The following is a 23,287-nucleotide window of genomic DNA, read 5'->3' as shown; positions in this document are numbered from 1 at the left end:
AGCCATCCCATTACTGGGTATATACTCAAAGGATTATAAATCATGCTGCTATAAAGACACAGGCACACGTATGTTTATTGCGGCACTATTCACAATAGCAAAGACTTGGAACCAACCCAAATGTCCATCAATGATAGACTGGATTAAGAAAATGTGGCACATATACACCATGGAATACTATGGAGCCATAAAAAAGGATGAGTTCATGTCCTCTGTAGGGACATGGATGAAGCTGGAAACCATCATTCTCAGCAAACTATTGCAAGGACAGAAAACCAAATACCGCATGTTCTCACTCATAGGTGGGAACTGAACAACGAGAACACTTGGACACAGGGTGGGGAACATCACACACCAGGGCCTGTTGGGTGGGGGCTTGGGGAGGGATAGCATTAGGAGATATACCTAATATAAATGATGAGTTAACAGGTGCAGCACACCAACATGGCACATGTATACATATGTAACAAACCTGCACATTGTGCACATGTACCCTAGAACTTAAAGTGTATATATAAAAAAAAAAAAAAGTGGCTAAGACAGGTGATTTGCCAGGAAAATCCAACTGCAAACAGAGCTCTGTTTTAGTTTTGAGACTCAGTGCTGCTCGGCCCTCTTTGGTAGGAAGGCCAAGATTTATCAGCTTTCATGCTACTCCAGTGAACTCTGAGTAATTTCACTGCTTACCTCTTAGTAACCAGATGTCGATCCTTCATTTCTGAGCGTTCAAACCAGACATGAGGACAAGCCTTGACCATAGCTCTCTGAATAATTCCCATCAAGCCACCATGAACCTGGCCAACCTAGAAGTACCATAAGAAAAGAAAAAAATGTAAAAGACACAGTTGTCCAAAGAAAGTTTTTTAAGTACCAACAAATTTCTGTTCTCCACTCAAAGATAAGATTGGCCTTCTATGGACTGAAGTTCTTAGTCTGATCAAAGAGTCCGAAAGGTCAAATGTAAGCAAAAAGGTATTCTTTAGTAGCACTTTTGAATTTTAAGTTATGTTCTTGTGCTAGCAATCCTCTAACTTCAAAAAGTAGAGCTTCTTCAACTTGGTCAAGATTAGAGAAATGCAAATTAAAACTACACTGAAATACCATTTCAAACCCATCACACTGACAAAGATTTAAAAGCTTGACAATACATTCTGACATAAAGCTATGGATAACTTTCATACATTGCCTGGGAGAAGGCAGCAGATTACAACACAAATGGAAGAAAATTTGGCAACATCTACAAAATTGCATATACATTCATCTTTCATTTCAATAATTCCTCTCCTAGAAATTTATCCTGAAGATAAACTTCCAACAAAATGAAAATATATATGCACAAGGCTATTAACTACAGCATTACTTGTTATGGTAAAATATTAGAAACTACCTAAACGTCCAAATATAAGAAATTAGATAAATAGACAATAGTACATACAAATAATGGAGTACTATGCAGCTGGGAACACAGCAAGGTTGATCTCTATGACTGATAAAGAGTAACTTCCAGGAGATATTGTTAAATGAAAAAGACAAAAGAACAAATACAGTATGCTACCTTTTGCATAAGACTAAAGGGGAAATAATACACATACATGTGTTTATCTTTACAAAAAGAAATACCAAAGTCAATGAACCTACAAGAGTAGGAAGGAATGGGATGGAATGAACATGGAAGGTAGCAGCACTTCAATAAGTATACCTTTTCTGCTTTGTTTTGACATTCGGAAACATATTGATACCCTACATACTCAAAAAATAAATAAAAGTAAATCAGTAAGGAACAAATGACAAACTAAAGCAAACTGAAGCAAATGAACCCAATTGTATTTTAAGTGAATAAAAGAATAGCATTAAAAGAAGGGGGAAACATCCAAGAAACTTACACAGACAGTGTCTCACCACATACCCTCCATCTTGGATGCAAAACATTCTGAATTCTTTTTACTAGATTTTTGTCTGTAGTAGTGAAGCAATTCTGAAATAATTTTAGATGTATTATAGAATCGAGAAAATTAGTAAACATATTGATATTTTTGGGAAACAGGATTTTCACTATGAAAAAGCGAGATACAAATATGAATTGAAGGAAAGCAAGAAAGAACCTTAAGAGTTGGATGTATTCAGATTTCCAATGTAAATATTAGAAATAAATAGTAAATATAGGCCAGACATGGTGGCTCACACCTGTATTCCCAGTACTTTGGGAGGCTGAGGTAGGTGGATTACTTGAGGTCAGGAGTTCAAGGCCAGCCTGGCCAACATGGTGAAACCCCATCTCTACTAAAAACTACAAAAATTAGCTGGATGTGGTGGTGGGCGCCTGTAATCCCAGCTACTTGGGAGGCTGAGGCAGGAGAATCACTTGAACCTGGGAGGCAGAGGTTGCAGTGAGCCGAGATCACACCACTGCACTCCAGCCTGGATGACACAGCAAGACTATGTCTCAAAAAAAAAAAAAAAAAAAAAAGCACAGTGGTTCACACCTGTAATCCCAGCACTTTGAGAGGCCAAGGTGGGCAGATCACGTGATGTCAGGAGTTTGAGACCAGCCTGGCCCACATGGTGAAACCCTGTCTCTACTAAAAATACAAAGATTAACTGGGTGTGGTGGTGGGCACCTGTAATCCCAGCTACTAGGGAGGCTAAGGCAGGAGAATCACTTGAACCTGGGAGATGGAGGTCACAGTGAGCCAAGATCACATCACTGCACTCCAGCCTGGGCAACAGAGTGAGGTGCTGTCTCAAAAAAAAAGAAATTTTAAAAATAAATATATTAAAAATACAAACATTTTACCCACATTTTTATAGGGAGAGATAGAACAAGACAGCTTTTCCCAGTACCTGAGAAAGCAAATGATAAAGCAAATGAGGCACAATGTTGCCAATAGGTAAATGTGGATAAAGGGCGTAAGGGTGCTCTACTGTGATTTTCTTATTATTACAACTTTTCTGTAAGCTTGAAAATATTTCTAAATTTAGAAAAGTAGAGGTCTTTGTCTAGAAGGAAAAAAAAGACTAGAAAAGTCACTGAGTAAGGTAATGGATATGTTAATTAGCTTGATTTAGCCATTCTACAATATATACATCTATCAAAACATCTGTTGTATACTATAAATATAATTTTTATTTGTCAATTAAACAATAGATTTCTTTTAATAAAAGGAGAGTCACTGAGAAGAGATCTTTGATGTTCTTCAGATAAAGAGTTTATATTTAGTCAAAAGAGGCCAATTATGATGTCTGGAGGCTAATGGCACCATATCATCCCACATCTGCCTTGCGCCACCTCCAATTTAAATTCAGTCAGCTTTAGTTTTCTACACTCAACCCATTGGACAGTTTGCAGTTACTATGCTTTTCTAAATTTTGACTAATATATTGCAATTGCAGTTATACACAATCCAAAAGTAAGAAAAATGGCAACAAAGTTCTGAGGTCCTTGGTCACAAATGGGTTATACTCAACTCTTTGTTGACCAGAATACAGGAGGAATATGATTTCTGAAACACAAAACCATGACCAAGGAGTGTTATGGTTTGCAACAGTTTTGGGAGGAGGGGCATAACGGGAAATACTGAGGCCATGAGGGTACTCTCCTCATGAATGGATTAATGCCCTTACAAAATGGCACTGGGAGTGGGTTTGCTTTCTTGGGCTTTTGGCCCTTCTGCCTTATACCATGTGATGACTCAGCAAGACAACCATGGCCAGATGCTGGCACCCTGATATTGGACTTACCAGCCTCCAGAACTGTAAGCCAGTAAGTTTCTGTTCATTATAAGTTACAGTCTGTGGTATTCTGTTATAGCAGCACAAAATCAACTTTGACAGTCAGATTGGTTGCCTAAGCCTCTGCTTCCTCATCTATAATAAAACCTCAGACCTAACCTGATTGGATTACAGGGAGGGTCAAATATAATGCATGAAAGTGTTTGTCCACATAAATACAAAGATTATTACATACACTGAGAATTGTGCTGGGGCGTCTATCAAGGCTGTTAACATGAGGATCCTTGGACGGTCTTTAGGGAAACCCATAAACATCTTGAAATTATACATAAAATTGTGTTTGTATGATGCAGATATATATTAGTTTTTTCTTTAAAAAGGTACATAATTATCAACTAATTCCTAACCTAAGAAAAGATTAAGAATTACCAATTCCCATAAGTCTTTTCATAAAGGTGGCTAACGCTTCCTTGGATTCAGAAAGAGCTCAGTATTTAGAGAAATTTAATAATGTGTTAAAATATAGTGTCCAAGAGTTATGTATCTGACCATGTATTTTAGACAGATTAAACACATGGCAATAAGTAGAAATTTTTGCAAAGGCCTTCAAAATTCCCTTAATGATGGTGTAACCCATGCAGAGTCAAATACGTGCACACGTGCCAATACTCTCCACCCTCCTACTTGCAGCGACATTTAATCAAGAATGGCTCCCTTCAAATGCCTTCTCAGAAAAACACACCAGACCATGACTATCAATCCTCGGAAATAGTAAGTGAAATAAAATCCATCTACTCTCCCTGAAGCCCAAGCCACCACCATGAAAATATGAGAAAGTGATCCTCTAGGACCCTTGTCCAGGCAAACACCAACTGAAGGCACATTTAACCACCATGCAGCTTCAATTATCCTGCAGAATCTATCTGACACAGAAAGGAGATGCAGGAAATCTTGACAAATTTGCAAGGGCAACAGAAAACACAGATTTGAAAAAAAAAAAAATGCCAGAATATGATTCCTGTATTCATCCCCATGAAAGGCTATTCTGAGGTATACAGTTTTACTGTGGGCTTTGTAGTTTGTTCTTGGGTTTTGTTTCGTTTTCTTTTCTTTTGGGGCTACAGGCAAGGACTGAGAAAGACAACCTGATATAAATATTTGCCTTTCTTGCTAGATCCTCGTTAAAATATAAGTCCCTGAAGAAAGAAAGAACTAATTGGGTGGCTGGGGGATATGTACAACTGTAAAAAGAAAGAATTTAATGTTGCAAACATTATTAAACACTGGCAGGGATTTTACAAGGAAAACTGAATCAACTTTACAAGGTACTATCAAGCTCAAGAATGTCTGCATTTCATTAAGTTAAATTTTTACCATCTTAAATATAATGGCTACTTTCCTTCCTTTTCTTGCACTACATATTCCTCATGTAAATATATTACAAATAACTTATATAGCTACAATAGTATAACGCAGCCAAATTTCTAACATAAAACCAACTTGCTAATTTGTGCCAAAATAAAAAGTTTGATCAATCCATAAAACATGTAACTACTTGAAATATCAATGAGCTGCTCTTACCATAGCATAACATCCATCCGTTGTCAAGATTAAAACATCAATTGGGGAAGTATGGTTGGCAACACAAATGCCTCCCTTCTGGGGTCTGTACTGCCTGCAATTACAAACAACGGAAAATTCAAAGTCTTCTAAAATAGCCACAGCATGTAAATAGTCACCTTATTTTTTAAGTGTGTATGTGTATGTGTGTGTTTGTGTGTGTGTGTATATATATATATGTGTGTGTGTATATATATATATATTTTTTTTTTTTTTTTTTTTTGAGGTGGAGTCTCACTCTGTGGCCCAGGCTGGAGTGCAGTGGTACAATCCCGGCTCTGGAGTGGTACAATCCCTGGAGGCAACCCCTGCCTCCAGGGGTTCAAGCAATTCTCCTGCCTCAGCCTCCCAAGTAGTTGGAATTAAAGGTATGTGCCATCAGGCCTGGCTAATTTTTATATTTTTAGCAGAGATAGGGTTTCGCCATGTGGGCCAGGCTCATCTCGAGCTCTTGACCTCAAGTGATCTGCCCCACTCGGCCTCCCAAAGTGCTGGGATCATAGGCATGAGCACAGTGCCTGGTCTTTTTTAAGAATATTTTTAAAAATTAAGTTTGGAGGTACATGGGCCCATCTTTAAAAGGTGATCTCTAGGCAGTATGATGAGAGTGTGGTAGGGGGCCCATGATTTTAACATTGATAATACACAGCTTTCACTTATTTAATCTGAAGCATTTTCATATTATTTTTATCTTTATATACATCACTTTTAGTGGTTTCATGGTAGTCCATGCAGAAAATTCACCATAGTTTCCTCCCTCCTATCTTTCTATAGCAGAGGTTGGCAAACTTTTCTTATCAAGGGCCAGACAGTAAATACTTTAAGCTTTGCAAGCCAGACAATGCCTGTCACAATTACTTGACTCTGCTGTTGTGACACAAAAGCAACCATGGCTGTGAATGAGCACGGCTGTGTTCCAATAAAACGTTATTTACAGAAAACAGATGGTGGGCCAGATTTGGCCTATAGGCTTCCCATTCAGTTTGTGGATCTCTACCCTAGAGTGAAACCAGCCTTTGACACCAATAAAGCAAAGTAGTTTTGTTTGGGCCTATACAGAGAAGAAACAGAATCAAATACACAATTATTTAGCACATTTTCTTTAAAATTAGAAGCAATTCTATAAGAAGTTAGGAACTCCTCTTTATGTAGTAAGTGTGCCTTTTCTATAGGTGTTTCTTCTGACTGCACCTCTGCCAGAGTGTTTTCTTTTACTCTTCACTTTAAAGCTCATAGTCCAATTGCAAGATCATATAATTTAAAATGTTTAAAGGGTCTTTTATGTTGGTACCACACGGTAAAGCCAAATGGCGAAATGTTTCTCTTCTACAAATGAGAAAGAAAGACCAAATCAGTAAAAAAGAGATGCTTGGCCTAGAACTTTTAAAACAATGATGCTAAATCTAAAAAAATTGAGATACCAAGAAAGTAGTTCAAATGCAATCAAAATCACTTTCACTTAGCTAATTATTTTCCTTTGCTACCTTCATTCTCTACAATTCTGGGAGAGAAAAGCAGAATTTTGTTTTAAGGCTCAATTATGGAATTTTAGAAGTAGCAGGACTAAGACTAGAGACCACATTTCCAGACTCCACGTCTAGTCCTATTTCCATCACACTAGAGACCTGTCAACTTCATTGTTTTTAAAACCAGACAGACCTTGTTCAAAACCTGATTCCATTGCTTATTCACTGTGACCCTAAACAACAAATCCCAAAGCTTACATTTCTTCTCCTTTAAAATGGGTTAACAGTGGCTATCTCATAGGGATGAACTATAAGAAACATAGGGTCTGGCCTGCACACCATAAATGCCCAATTACTGAGCACAACTACATATTTATTATTATATTCTTTCTGCAAACACTGCTATTTAGTGTTTTTGTGCATTATGCCTGTGCCACCCTGAGAAGTAGAGATGAACACATTGGAAGCACTCTGACTCCACCCACTTCTTCCCACCCACTTCCAGTGCTTCCTTGTCAATCTCATGCTGAATTGACCTAGAAAAAGACAGGCACGTTGGCAGCAGATACTCACTTGTTATGATAATGAATGGTACCAGAGAGGGATCGCACACAGATCCGGCAGCAAGTCAGATGGACCAGTTCACTCAGCCAGTTTTTGAGGCTGAAGGAAATAGAAACATTTTATTGTGCCATTCTGGGCACTCTTAAGAAACAGTATAATGAAAGTTTTAATGTGCTTTTCCACAACAGCATACTGCATTCTATTCTGGTGAACCAGTACAGTTCAATTCTTATAGTCTCATTGGTGCATTTAGTATTAGATCATAAAAGTCTACCAAAAGAACTGGACATAACTCTGATGAAAAGTAGCTCAAAACCACTAGGTTATTATGACAAATTCCTGAACAAGATAAACTGAAGCTTCTTTCGTCTTGGTCTTATGAGCTTGCCACTATATAAGACTCTCTTAGGTAACTCAGTTCATTTTCTTTCTTCAGTTGTCCTTTGAAAAAACAATTTCTTTCGATTAATATGGAAGTATGATAAAAAATCAAAGAAAGACTATGAAGATGAAGTAAGTGAGCAGGATTCTAATAAATGAGTAGAGAACATAAATTTTAATGCAATACAGCCAGGCGCAGTGGCTCACACCTGTAATCCCAGCACTTTGGGAGGCCAAGGCAGGCAAATCACAAGGTCAGGAGTTCAAGATCCCCCTGGCCAACCTGGTGAAACGCTGTCTCTACTAAAAATACAAAAAATTAGCTGGGCATGGTGGTGGGTGACTGTAATCCCAGCTACTCAGGAGGCTGAGGCAGGAGAATCTCTTGAACCTGGGAGGCGGAGGTTGCAGTGAGCCAAGATCTACCACTGCACTCCAGCCCAGGTGACAGTGCGAGACGCCGTCTCAAAAATAATAATAATAATAATGATGCAATACATAGGAATCAAACAAATATTCTCTTTGTGGACACAGCTAAGAGTAAAAACAATCCTATGTATGGCTGGATGGAAGGAAACATTTCACCTGCTGTCTGGCAGCTGCCCAACCAGTGTAGTTCCTATAACCAGCAAACTGATCCCAATGAAAGCCAAGGTAACCCTGAAAAAGAAAAGAAAGGGTCATATAAGATTTTGACACATAATAGGGAAGTAACCAAAAAGCTCATAAATAACAAAATTGTAAATAAGTTGTAGAGTATCCACATGATGAAATATGATGCAGCCACTAAAATAACTGGGTAAATCTATATAGATCTAACACGGAAGAATGTTCCACGATGCATTTTGAGAGACAAAAAGCAAAGTAAGTTTCAGAATAAATTAAAGAATATGATGCCATCTGCAAAATAACAACAGGCACATGTGTAACAAGTCTGTACCTGCATAGAGAAGGCCTGGAAATGTCCATAAAACTATCAAGTTAAATCTATATAATCATCAAAGGGTTAAGAGGGCTAGTGAAGGGAATATATTTAAAGGTGCTTTAATAATAAGAACACCAAAATATATCACCATGTAGACATCTTTTAATGCAAATCTAACTGTTGTCCTTTTGCATGGTTCAAGATAACTCAGAAGTTAGCAAACAAGGTGACTGATAGTATCTCTAACCTCCATAGAGACATTGCCTTCTTTTTGAAAAGTGCTTTTAATATACATCCAATGACTTCAAAAGGAAAGTAGTAATTTCTAGAAATGTAAATAGAATTATTCAAAAAGGAAAGACTTAAAATCTTTCAAAATAAATAGGATTTAGTTAAAAGAGAGGAAAAATCAATAGTTTAATCATATTTTACTAATAAGATTCTTTAAATCATCTTTGTCAAATGAAGAAAGCAGAAACTTTAGATTATCTCATTGCTCTCTCAAATCAAACCAGAGGCCTATCTATGTCTTCCTGTTCCCAGAAGAGCATACACATTTTGCTGAATGCATGAGGTATTCAGTAAGAAGACTGAAGGGGACCACCACTGCAGTATCAGAAGGACCCTGTGTGTTTGGGGAAGCTACAATGGCTGCCTAATGTCAAGGGTCAGGAGAAACAGCAACCCCCTCCAGGGTGAAGCTCGTTTACTGCTGTTTACCTCCTGATCAGATAGTTGGAGCATAAAATTGTTTGTCTTAACCAATTCCAGGTTTTACATTAGATGATGATAAAGCAACAGCTAACACTGTATGCCAGGCAATATTCTAAGTACCTTTTATATTTAACACATTTAATCATCCCCAAGACTCTATGGGGCAATAATATTATCATTATCCCCATTCTACATATGAAAAAATTGGAGCATAGAAAGGCTAAATAACGTACCCAAAGTTACACAGACAATAAGCAGCAGAGTCAGGACTTGAATCCAGGGAGTCTGGCTCCAGAATTCATTTTCATAAGCATTATGTTATTCTGTCTTTCAGGAGATTATTATTATTTAACATAGCAGTTTAACATTATTTAAAACAAAAGAAATAAGCGGTGTCTCAAGGCTATAATCCCAGCAGTTTGGGAGGCCCAGGCAAGTGGATCACTTGAGGTGAGGAGTTGGAGACCAGCCTGGCCAACATGGTGAACCTTGTCTCTATTAAAAATACAAAAATTAGGCAGGCATAGTGGCACATCCCTGTAACGAGAATTGCTTGAACCCAGGAGGCATGGGTTGCAGTGAGCCAAGATCGTGCCACTGCACTTCAGCCTGGGCAACAAAGTGAGACTGTCTCAAAAAAGAAAAGAAAAGAAAAAAAAAAAAAAAAGAAACAGCATAAAAGGCAGCGGTCTCAACCCAGTTGGAGAAACACTCCATCAATAACATATCTGAACAGGTACCCCAATATGTTTAAGAATAATGTGCATATGCTGTACTGATATAATGTACATTATAAAACATCTGGAAACATAAAGAATGTAAAAAAAATAAGTATTTTTATGGAAAAATACAGTATTTTGAAATTATATTAATGTTGCAATTTGTCCTCACTCAAAATAGGATAATATAATAATACATTAATAAATATATATTATTAATTTTATTATAATTATCAATTGTACGTAATGATAATGTTATCAATTGTATAATTATAATTTAATAGCATGATATATTACTATAGCTAATAAGTATAATACTATTACTATTCTGAGCGAGAAGAAAGCTTTTTGAATATGCTTTCCTATAAATACCTTGTTAAATAAGGTGTTAAATCTTGTTAAAGATTTGACATAGCAATTTGAAGGTCAGGTTCTTTTTTCTTGTCAGTTACTGATGCAATAACTAAATTATTGTTTAATCTCATCATCAATTATGCAAAACTTTAAAAAAAAAAGTTTTGCCATCTTGCCCCAAGGAGAATCACTTGTTCCTGTCCATTAAATCAGAAGGACTTTCATTTTAACATGTTTAACAATTGGGTTCAAAACTACTGAAACTTTTTACTTGCTAGATTAACAGACCAGAACATTATGTATCCCAGTTTAAGTGAGCCAGTGTTAGAGTTCTCATAGATGACATAAGTTTTCAGCCACAGTCTGTATTTTAAGAGCTTTATTGAGATACAATTCATGTGCCACACAATTAACCCCATAAAAATGTGCAATTCAGTTCAGGCACTGTGGCTCATGCCTGTAATGAGATCCCCCTGGCACTTTGGGAGGCCAAGGCAGGTGGATCACTTCAGGTCAGGAGTTTGAGATCAGCCTGGCTGACATGGCGAAACCCCATCTCTATTAAAAATACAGAAATTAGCCAGGCCCAGAGGCACACACCTATAATTCCAGCTACTGGAGGGGCTGAGGCATAAGAACCGCTTGAACTCGTGGGGCAGAGGTTGCAGTGACCCAAGATAGCGCCGTATGCAATTCAATAGTTTTTGGTGTATTCAGAGTTGTGCAACCATCACCACAATCTATCTTAATACAATCTGGTTTTTGAAAAGCTCATTTTGTACTAGGTGCTTCTTTTAAAAAGCATTTACAAAGCAATTCTTCCACACTGAAAAGTATCTACTAAGAGTAGGAGTGTTAACTCTGCATTTTCTTTTTGTTCTCAGATGCTTATATCACTGCACTTGATCTTAGCCCAAAGGCCAAGAAGTGATAAATGTTTACATTGATTTATTATCTTAAATCAGTTTCTTTGCAAAAATATTTTAAGTCACTTATCTACTTTGTGAGCATTTGTTTAGTAGATAAGGGAATCACAACAGCATTTTCTGGGCCCCCACAGGACGGTGAAAGCTAACCAATAACAAACAAGGGCATCTCAAGCACTGTGCTGTAGAATTCCTCATTCTTCCTTCAGGTTACCTTGGATATGAACCAAACCATATATTGAACTTGACTAAAGCTTCGTGTATTTTTTTGTTTTTGTTTTTGTTTTTGAAATGGAGCCTCACCTCACTCTGTCACCCAGGCTGGAATACAGTGTCTCACTGCAACCTCCGCCTCACGGGTTCAAGTGATTTCTCCTGCCTCAGCCTCCCAAGTAGCTGGGACTACAGGCACATGCCACCACACCTGGCTAATTTTTGTATTTTTAGTAAAGATGGAGTTTCACCATGTTGGCCAGGTTGATACAGAACTCCTGACCTCAACTGATCTACCCACCTTGGCCTCCCAAAGGGCTGGGATTACAGGCATGAGCCACTATGCCCGGCCAAACTTCTTTTTCTTTTTGAGGCAAGAGTCTCACTCTGTCACCCAGGCTGGAGTGTAGTGACGTGATCTTGGATCACTGCAACCTCTGACTCCTGGGTTCAAGGAATTCTCTGCCTCAGCCTCCCATGTAGCTGGGACTACAGGTGCGTACCACCACACCTGGCTAATTTTTGTATTTTTGGTAGAGATGGGGTTTTGCCATGTTGGCCAGGCCAGTTGAACTCCTGGCCTCAAGTGATCCACCCACCTGGACCTCCCAAAGTGCTAGGATTACAGGTGTGAGCCACCATGCCCCTGGCCTTTCTCTTTTTAAGAATGAAAACAGAATAAATGGAAGCACTAGTTATAAAGAGAACAGAAGCTTTTTTCTTTTCTTTTCTTTTCTTTCTTTTTTTTTTTTGACACGGATGCTCGCTCTGTTGCCAGGCTAGAGTGCGGTGGCGCGATCACAGCTCACTGCAACCTCTGCCTCCCAGGTTCAAGCGATTCTCCTGCCTCAGCCTCCTGAGTAGCTGGGACTACAGGTGTACACCACCACACCCAGCTAATTTTTGTATTTTTAGCAGAGACGAGGTTTCACCATGTTGGCCAGGATGGTCTCGATCTCTTAATCTCGTGATCCGCCCGCCTCAGCCTCCCAAAATGCTGGGATTACAGGTGTGAGCCACTGCGCCCAGCCAGAACAGAAGCTTTTAATAAATAAGAGCCCTAGTATTTCCTTCCTGCAAGCCAATGGATAGTCCTGTACACTCCCAGAGTACATGAACCCCACTTTGGGGGCACTAGTTTAAGGTTCAAGCAAAAGCGTATGTGAAACCTTGAATTTTGCTTCATTATCACAGCTGAAACGATTCCCAAAAGACATACTATGCCCCAATGTCTGAACTAGCAATATGGGCAAAAAAAAAAAAAAAAAGAAAGAAATGATTTCTTAGAAATCTACATTTGCCTGTAGTTAAGCAATACTTTCCCTGGTAATAAATCTGAATGAGGCAAGCACAGGCCACCCTGGGGGTAGTAAAAAGATTTCAACTCATGTGCCAAGTTTAGTTGGCAGGTAGCCACTGCCTGGAAAGCTCTGCTGAGAGGATGCCAAGCCCATGTCCAGGGAAATGAAGCAAGATGATCAACAATAATGTTGTGGCTGGTATACATGCCTACTACTGCTACCACCATGCTAATCAGATCTCGGTCACTTACAGCTTCATCCCACCACGCAGTGCCTTCTCCTCACGTTCCACATCATGCTTTCCATGAACTAGGCTTGACACTGCCTTCTCAGCAGGTGGCACTCAAGCTCCGAAGCAGAAGGGGACCCAGGTGGGGACCCTTTAATAAGATAAGTCCGTGATCACAATGAATTAGATGGAACAAACTCACACTACTAAATGGCTGTCTCCCATGTGTAACCACACTCAAGAATTTTTTCTCTCTTATGCAATTATGAAGTGCAATGGACTGGCAAAGAAAGGCAGTGGGTTCTGGTCAGCTCTTACAGTTGGTTGATGCTCTAGTGAATATGAAACTGTTGATGATTTCTTCTTCTTCTTCTTCTTCTTCTTCTTCTTCTTCTTCTTCTTCTTCTTCTTCTTCTTCTTCTTCTTCTTCCTTCTCCTTCTTCTTCCTCTTCTTCTTCCTCTTCTTCTTCTTCCTCTTCTTCTTCTTCCTCTTCTTCTTCTTTTCTTCTTCTTCTTTCTTCTCCTTTCTTCTTTCTTCTTCTCCTCCTCCTCCTCCTCTTCTTCTCCTTCCTTCTTCTTCCTTCTTCTTTCTCTTCTTCTTCTTCTTCCTTCCTCCTCCTCCTCCTCCTTCTTCTTCTTTCTTCTTCTTCTTCCTTCTTCTTCTTCCCTTTTCTCTCCATCCTCAAGTTAGCTCGGACTCTAATAGCAAAGTGGATCCAGATTCTAAGATACACGTTGGATTCTGAATATACAACTTCATTTGGGGAAAAATTATGAAAGGGAAATGGAGACTTAATACATTCCTGCAGAGGTCATGTTTGGTGGCATTTCCTACATAGAAATGGGTGGAATAAGCACCACAGAACACTTATGTGGCCACTATGTACATGATTCAAAAAGAAAGCTGAGTCAAGCATATCATCAAATTACCAGGCACGTGACTTACCTCAGAGGCAGTAGGATACAATAGCGCACTATGACGCCCAGCACCCACACCATAGTGAGCCGTAGACTGATGTACTGGAAATTTACATTGGTTCTTGTGAGGAGATTCCATGACACTAGCTCCTCTGAGGAAAACCTCTGGGTCACTTCATCTTCCACAATGGCTTCCAATCCCTTCTTGGAGAAATAAAACACGTCAGACAGCTCAAAGTCCCTTCCTCGTAGACCAGAGAGCCCTTTTTCCATGGGTGACTCATCTCTTTGGATAATACCTTAAAAGAAAGCATCAGGACATAAGAAAATGCCATAGGACAGAAGAATTGACCAAAGGGAAAACTTTAACTGTGTAGAAGTTAAATACGCAAAACAAGTAAATAAGTTTAACGGGTGACATCAGCCATCTTCAGAAGTAAGAGACAAACAATTGCAGTGGGAAAAGGGGTGAAATCACTGTGTCTGCATGAAATGGTCTCTACCCCATGATCTTTGTTAATTATAAAGAGGAGTTTTGGTCCTCCATAATCCTCTTGCTTGGATTTCTTCCCTGTGTACCATTAGCCAAAGAACTCACGCACACAAAAATAATTATCCCCAAGTATAGCTCTAGGTTGTGTAAAAACAAAGACTTCTGTTCTCCCTGACAAAAACCATAAAATCAAAAAGCAAGCAAAATGGCATAAGATTTACTGTAAACGGCAAAAAGTTTATTTATTTTTTTTTGAGATGGAGTCTTGCTCTGTTGCCCAGGCTGGAGTGCAGTGGCACGATACCGGCTCACTGCAAGCTCCGCCTCCCGGGTTCACGCCATTCTCCTGCCTCAGCCGCCCGAGCAGCTCAGACTACAGGCGTCAGCCAAGGCGCCTGGCTACTTTTTGTATTTTTAATAGAGACAGGGTTTCACCGTGTCAGCCAGGATGGTCTCGCTCTCCTGACCTTGTGATCTGCCTCCCTCGGTCTCCCAAAGTGCTGGGATTACAGTGAGCCACCGCACCCAGCCGATTTTTTAATATATGAAAATTATTTAATAAGAAAAACACAGCCTCCTGCATAACAGTAAGCAAAGTTCACAGAAACAACATAAATATTAATAGTTAATATCATAGAACTTTTCATTAATGAAAAAAGAAATGTGAATTAGACAAAGACCTATTTACAGTAGCAAATCAGCAGCATTTTATTCAATGATAAAATCAATGACTTGAAAGACACAGGTACTCTCATATTCAACTTGTACAAGTATGGAAGTAGTAGCAACTTAGTCAAAGTTGGTTTGGCATGAAAAGACTGAAGATAGTTTTGCTGATGATCAATAACTCCAATTCTAGGAATCTGTCATCAGAAAATAATTAGAAATGTAGGCAAATGTAGGCAAGGGTGTTCACTATAGCATTCTTCATTATAATTAATCCACACAATGATATAAAATGCATCCATTACTAAATACTATAATGTTAATCAAGAAAAGACAGAATCTAAAACTATAGCTTCACTCTATGAACTACTATACATAGAAAAAATGTCAAAATGAAAACATTAAGTAGTTATTTCTAGAAAATAGGATTAGATTTTCCTCTCTATGTTGTTATTGTATTTTCCATCAAGAAAATAATCCAATGATTTTTAAAGCAGCATGAATTTTTATGAATTGAAAAATGACTGCTGTCATTCAATTCTAACTACTAAGTACAAAAAATGAGAAAGTCTTCAAAGGATAAAGAGTAACTACATTCACAGTCATATGATCACTCATTGTTTCCTTTGGGGTGTATCACAAAAGGTTACTTCTGACATTAGACTACAAAGAAAAATATTTTCTTTTGAGATAGTGATTAAGATGTTAAATTCCCTGAAAGAAGATCTTTTTTGATCACCCCATTTTCCGGTTTACGAGGAAATCAATGAGGAAAATGGACAGTGCTGTATTACCTATCCCTAGGAAGAGTTATATGTGTATCAGTAGAAAGAGCTGTAATAGTCCAGTTTTTGGAAGGACTAATACTAGAGGAGAAAGGAAAGAGGACCTGGAGTTAAAAGCCAAGTCCTGTTTAGGACAACCACCAGCTCCATGACTGATGTCTTTTATAAACTGAGAGAATGGAAACAATTTTAGTTTTCTTACAGGGCTAATGTTTTATGATTTTAGGTTTGGGATATATGGGTATTTTGGAGTTTGTTTTTGTTCCATATGCAAAGTTTATACCTAGTCACCTTAAGAATTAGAGCAACAGGGGTTGGGCATGGGGGCTCATGCCTGTAATCCCAACACTTTGGGAGGTCAAGGTGAGCGGATCACTTGAGCCCAGGAGTTTGAGACCAACCTGGGCAACATGGTGAAACTTGTCTTCACAAAAAATACCAATATTAGCTGGGCATGGTGGCATGTGCCTGTAGTCCCAGCTACTTGGGAGGCTGAGGCAGGGGGATCACCTGAGCCCGGGAGATGGAGGCTGCAGTAGGCTGTGATCATGCCACTGTACTCCAGCCTAGGTGACAAAATGAGATGGAACGGGAAGGGGAGGGGAGGGGAGGGGATGGGAGGGGAGGGGAGGGGAGGGAAGGGAAAGGAAGGGAAGGGAAAGGAAGGAAAGGGAAGGGAAAGGAAGGGAAGAGAAAAGGAGAAAAGAGGGAGAGAAGGAAGGAAGGAAGGAGGGGGGGGAGAGAGAGAGAGAGAGAGAGAGAAAGAAAGAAAGAAAGAAAGAAAGAAAGAAAGAAAGAAAGAAAGAAAGAAAGAAAGAAAGAAAGAAAAGAGGAAGGAAGGAAAGAAGGGAGGAAAGAAGGGAGGGAGGGAGGGAGGAAAAGAAAGAAAGAGAGAGAGAGAGATGGAGGGAGGGAAGGAAGGAAGAAAGAAAGAAAGAAAGAAAGAAAGAAAGAAAGAAAGAAAGAAAGAAAGAAAGAAAGAAAGAAGGAAGGAAGGAAGGAGAAAGAAAGAAAAGGAAGGAAAGAAGGAAGGAAGGAAGGAAGGAAGAAAGAAAGAAAGAAAGAAAGAAAGAAAGAAAGAAAGAAAGAAAGAAAGAAAGAAAGAAAGAAAGGAAGGAAGGAAGGAAGGAAGGAAGGAAGGAAGGAAGGAAGGAAGGAAGGAAGGAAGGAAGGAAGGAAGGAGGGAGGGAGGGAGGTAGGAAGGAAAGGAAAAAAGAAAGAAAGAAAGAGGGAGGGAGGGAGGGAGGAAGGAAGGAAGGAGAGGAGAGGAGAGGAGGGAGGGAAGGGAGGGAAGGAAGGAAAAAAGTAAGTTCTTGAATGATTACTAGGTTCTCTTTTTCAGAAGTCAAGTCTAAGTGGTTTAATCTTTTTTCACCACCTTCAAAAGAGATTTAATTAGTATTAGAGGATGAACCACGATACCGTGCCTACTGAATTACCCTCTTGCTCTACAGGCACTGCAATACCACTCAAAGCCCATTACTCAATCCAAGTACTGGCCAGTATTTAGCAGTGCAAGAGTTTCGTTACAGCAAGAGGGAAGAATACATTCTTCAGCGAATTTCTGAATGAAATACACTGGGGACAACAGACAGCCTTCCTAAAAATAACCTTTTTCAGAGGGGCCAGAGATAAGAATGCAAGTTCAAGTTGCCCCATATTATTAGACTGAGCCAAGAGAGAAGAGATCTGCAAACAATGCCAGCCCTCCAGCTCCTACACACTTGTTGTGCAATGTTTTCTCTGCCTTCTTACCTAGTTTATTCTGTGTAACTTAAATAAAATATAACTCAATTTTATATTTTAGCTAAGCATCTTTCAAAAGTATGTAGGTAACTGCAGTGTATCTAGTCGACAAAGGATTAATTTCCAGAATATATTAATACATAAAATAAATTAATTTAAAAGTGTCAAAGAACTCTGTTTTAAAAATGGCTAAGAATATAGCAAGCAATTCATAAAAGAGTAGCCTTACTGATGAAACATTTGAAAATATGTTCTGCTTCACTATAATCAAAGAAATGCAAACCAAAACCACAGTGAGACCAGGCATGGTGGCTTGCACCTGTAATTCCAGCACTTTGGGAGGCTGAGGTGGGAAGATCCCTTGAGGTCAGGAGTTTGAGACCAGCCTGGCCAACACAGTGAAAATCCGTTTCTACTAAAAATACAAAAAATTAGCCAGGCATGGTGGCACACGCCTGTAATCCCGGCTACTGGGGAGGTTGAGGCAGTAGAATCACTTGAACCCGGGAGGCAGGGGTTGCAGTGAGCTGAGATTGCGCCACTGCACTACTCCAGCCTGGGTGACAGAACGAGACCCTGTCTCAAAAAAAAAAAAAAAAAAAAAAGCCACAATGAGATACTCCTTCATACCCCTAAGCCTGATAAAGATGTTTAATCTGATAATGTGAAGTACTGGTAAAGATGTGGAACAACGGAATGTAATTAGTACAACCATCCTGGAAAACCACTTGGCACTAGCCAGTAAATTCAAAGACCTTCAGAGCCTATGACCTAGCAATTTCACTCCCAGGTATAACTTAGGAAGATCTTTTTAAAAAATAATTTCAAACGTACAGAGAAGTTGCAACAATAGGTCACTTCACCCAGATTCACTAATTGCCAACATCTTGCCACATTCGCTTTATTGTTCTATCTTTATATGTATAAAAAAAATTTCCTGAGCCACTTAGAATATGTAGTAAACATCATACCCATTACCCTCAAATACTTCAGCATATGTTTCCTTAGGACACAGAGATTCACTTATTTAACCAAATTATAATTATCAAAATCAAGGAGCTTGACATTAATGCAATATGAGCATCTAATCTGCAGACTTTATTCAAATTTTGACAATTGTCTCACTAATATCCTTTACAGCAATTTCTTTTTTCCTGGTTCAGGATTGCACCTTACATTTACACGTCAAGTCTTTTTAGTTTCCTTAAATGTGAAAAGGTTCCTCAGCCTTCCTTTGTCTTTCAAGATACTGACATTTCTTAAAAGTATGAGCCATTTATTTCGTAGTGTAGCTCTTAATGTGGATTTGCCTAACGTTTCTTCATGATTAGATGCAGATTGTACACTTTTGGAAGTAATACAATGTAAGGAATGTGGTGCTCTCAGTGCATCTCATCAGGAAACAATGTGTCGTGACTGGTGATGTGTGACTTTGATCACTTGGCTTAAAGTGGTACTTCCAGGTTTCTCCATGTAACATTAGCATTTTTTCTCCTTATGATTAATAAGTACGTACTTATTATGTACAAGCATCTATAAAGGAGAGATACTTTGAGACTATGTAAATAACCTGCTCCCCATGGATATTTAGGATATCAAACTTTGTAAATTCAAACTTTCACCCATGGTATTATCATCTATTGATGATTCTGGCCTTAATGAGTAAGTACTATGTGTCTTTTAAAATGATATTTTCTCACTCCGTTGGGTATAGTGGTTCACACCTGTAATCCCAGTACTTTGGGAGGCAGAGGTGGGCGGATCACTTGAGGTCAGGAGTTCGAGACCAGCCTGGCCAACATGTGAAATCCCATCTCTACTAAAAATACAAAAAAAATTAGCTAGGCATGGTGCCACACACCTGTAATCGAAGCTACTCGGGAGGCTGAGACATGAGAATCACTTGAACGGAGGAAGCAGAGGTTACAATGAGCCAAGAACACACCACTACACTCCAGCCTCAGTGACAGAGCCAGACTCCGTCTCAAAAAAAAAAAAAAGAAAGAAAGAAAGAAAGAAAGTATGCATCAAGATAAGCATGAAAGTCAGAGTAGTAGTTTCAAGGAGTAGCAGGGTAAGGGATCAGGAAAGGATGCCTAGGAGAATTCCATTGTTTCTGTAATGTTGTATTTATTAAATGAGGTGGCAAGTACATATGTGATATAACCAAAAAATAAAGTGCTACATGGAACTGACAGTTGTCCCTAAGATGAAAATCTGCATTGTAAAACAGCAGGTACCAGACTATGAGTGCTCTAATATTAGGCACACAATATCTGAAAATGGGTACTATTATAAAATTAAGTGTCAGCCAGGCACGGTGGCTCTCGCCTGTAATCCCAGCACTTTGGGAGGTCGAGGTGGGTGGATCACGAGGTCAGGAGATCGAAACCATCCTGGTTAACACGGTGAAACCCCGTCTCTACTAAAAATACAAAAATATTAGCTGGGTGTGGTGGTGGGCGCCTGTAGTCCCAGCTGCTGGGGAGGCTGAGGCAGGAGAATAGCGTGAACCCGCGAGGCAGAGCTTGCAGTGAGCCGGGATCACACCACTGCACTCCAGCCTGGGCAACAGAGTGAGACTCCGTCTCAAAATAAATAAAATAAAATAAAATAAAATAAAATAAAATAAAATAAAATAAAATAAAATAAAATAAGGTGTCAAAAGGAGCACGACTGAAAACATAATATTACTTTCTCCTGAGATATTTTGATTACTGAGGGTCTGAGTTACAGATCCAATTTACCTAAATATAAGCTCTGACAGGAAAAACTATTCAATTCAATCAACATACAAGGAACACTCACTATGCATCAGACCTCAAATTACAGATTAGAAAGGAAGAGAGGAAATACTTGTTTTGGCACCAAGAAATGTTCGTGAGTAGACCAAAAGTCTTCAGAATACATAGAAATAAACACATATCAGATTAGCTAACACAGATTCAATTATTATATTAGTTTTGTTATCATTAAAGCAATCTCATTATTTTTAATAAATTAATCCTGATCCTTCAAAGCAGTCCACAGTTCTTAAATTGGTAAAACTCTAATTCTAAAAAAAAAATTCCTTTTACTTTACAAGTCAGCTTTAAAAGGGTAAAGCCATAAACGTTCGAACTTTGTTCTTACACCAAATGCTTTCACCCAGCCAACGCAGTCCATGCTTGGATGAAGATAAAATTACAACTGTACCTCTATCTCACGCAAGCGATTAATTGCACAAGCTGCCCTGTGCCCCTGTGCCTTTAGCAAGTCACTTGTACACAAATAATACCAGACATGAAAGGCCTGTGGAAATGAAGGCAGAAGTTGAAACCATCTCAAACATAATTAACTCTAAATTAGCTGAGTGAACTCTTAGAATAACAGTGCATTTATAAATCACACTAGTTTTTCTGTCCTCCAGTTGTAAAGCAAACTTCCTAAGCAAGCAGTTAAGAAAATCAGGGTCTACTGCAGACCAAAGAAGATATAGTAGCTTATATACAGAAGTAGACCCTTAATCTACCAATGGCCTGTGTTCCAAACACAGCAGCAAAACCCTCAGCATGAAAAACACTTTCTCATGGAAGCCTTGTTTGAAGTGGTCTGTGTGAGCAAGAACCCTACCCAGTCATAAGCTTAACTCACTCAAAAACAGGTGATCACAGAGCAGTAATAGCATGAACTAGAAAGTCTCTCTTAACACTGTTTCTATAGGAAAATTTTAAATTAAATCTAGTTTGGAATTGGCAAAAATATATTCCTAAATCCCACAGAGACTGGAAGGGGGCTTTGGGGGAATGTTCTGGGGTACTGCTAATGTTCAATTTATTGACCTAGATGAGAGGTATATGAGCAAGTTCATTTTGGAAAATGCATGAAGTTGTACACTTATTATTTCACACTCCTGTCTATGTTATTATTTTAAAATTGGGAAGGGAGGAGTTTACCTGTTCCAGCACCAATTATTGGTGATAGCGTACTTTTCCTGGCATGAGAAGCTCCTCTGAGGGGCTCAGATCCTTGGCAAAGAAGCCAGGTCTAGATCTTTCCCTACCATCCCCAACCTCCTCCCTGACCCATAAATGTGATTAGTGTGATTAAAGAAGAGACCACGATAAGGTAGTATAATGACCAACTGCATGTATACATTGGGGAATGAGATGGACCAGAGCTACTGGGATTAAAGAGCAGAAATATTCAATGTCAAGGAAGAGGCCTGGCCTATACTCAAGCAATCACCTAGATGTAAAGACTCAAATGATCATTATGGCCAGGTGCAGTGGCTCATGCCTGTAATCCTAGCACTTCGGGAAGCTGAGGTGGGTGGATCACCTGAGGTCAGGCACTTGGACTCAGCCTGGCCAACGTAGTGAAACCCCATCTCTCCTAAAAATACAAAAATTAGCCAGGCATGGTGGCATGCACCTGCAGTCCCAGCTACTCAGGAGGCTGGGGTAGAGAATTGCTTGAACCCAGGAAGAGGAGGTTGCAGTGAACCAAACCAAGATCATGACACTCCACTCCAGCCTGGGCGACAGAGTGAAACTCCACCTCAAAAAAATAAAATATTAAATTAAATAAAAATAAAAAGATCATTATACCATCTTAACAAGCTAGTACCAAGGACAGATCCCAGGAATGTACAACTGATCTCCATCTTGTCCTTCTACAGTTCATTAATCACTAGATATGTTAATATGTTAATTACTGCATCAACAACATAGTCACCTAACTGCACAGATTTCTAGTCCACTTTTTGCCACCTTTTCTCACAATAATTTAGATGTAACACTGCAAGGCTAAACTGTAGATATACCAAATCCAAACCATTCCCTGAGCCATTAGTCAAGCCAGGATTTCCAGGACATAAGTTAGGCCACTTGGCTAAGTTCATTTCACAGTGACTCCTTTGTGATCCTGATTATCACTGCTTCCCTTGCCAAACATTTAAAAAATTTTTAATTGTTATTAATTTAGTTAAGCATAATAATGGCACTAGGGTTATATTTTTCAAAAAGTCCATTTTTTGAGATGTATACTGAAGTATGTAAAAGGATATGATATCTGCAATTAACTTTTTTGTTTGTTTGTTTTTGAGACGGAGTCTTGCTCTGTCGCCCAGGCTGGAGTGCAGTGGCGGGATCTCAGCTCACTGCAAGCTCCGCCTCCCAGGTTTACGCCATTCTCCTGCCTCAGCCTCCCGAGTAGCTGGGACTACAGGCGCCCGCCACCTCGCCTGGCTAGTTTTTTTTTGTATTTTTTAGTAGAGACGGAGTTTCACTGTGTTAGCCAGGATGGTCTCGATCTCCTGACCTCGTGATCTGCCCATCTCGGCCTCCCAAAGTGCTGGGATTACAGGCTTGAGCCACCGCGCCTGGCCTGCAATTAACTTTAAAATACTTTCATAAAAGGATATACATGAAGATGAGACTATGGTATTTCTAATTACTTACTGGTGTTCTCTACCTTTCTACATTGCTCACATATTGCTTCTGTAATTAATTTTTTAAATTGAAAAATATTTACACAAAGGAAAAACCTGAAATAAAA

General features: G+C 39.1%; 1 protein-coding gene across 2 annotated transcripts in view; it reads right to left on the bottom strand.

The window, feature by feature from the left end:
- GPAT3 (glycerol-3-phosphate acyltransferase 3) overlaps positions 1 to 23,287 on the bottom strand; it is a 70,013-nt gene that overhangs the window by 10,679 nt on the left and 36,047 nt on the right. For both annotated transcript variants that reach the window (XM_007999116.3, XM_007999115.3), the window contains exons 4-8: positions 14,088 to 14,358; positions 8,346 to 8,420; positions 7,389 to 7,478; positions 5,311 to 5,404; positions 688 to 803 (exon numbers count right to left, since the gene is read on the bottom strand). In XM_007999116.3, coding sequence (XP_007997307.1) covers positions 688 to 803; positions 5,311 to 5,404; positions 7,389 to 7,478; positions 8,346 to 8,420; positions 14,088 to 14,358 — 646 coding nt within the window. The remainder of the gene's footprint in view (positions 1 to 687; positions 804 to 5,310; positions 5,405 to 7,388; positions 7,479 to 8,345; positions 8,421 to 14,087; positions 14,359 to 23,287) is intronic.

This window comes from Chlorocebus sabaeus, chromosome 7, assembly GCF_047675955.1.
Source record: "Chlorocebus sabaeus isolate Y175 chromosome 7, mChlSab1.0.hap1, whole genome shotgun sequence".
Lineage (NCBI taxonomy): Eukaryota > Metazoa > Chordata > Mammalia > Primates > Cercopithecidae > Chlorocebus > Chlorocebus sabaeus.
Note: the sequence above shows the minus strand (reverse complement) of the source record. Positions and strands in the feature narration are given on the sequence as shown.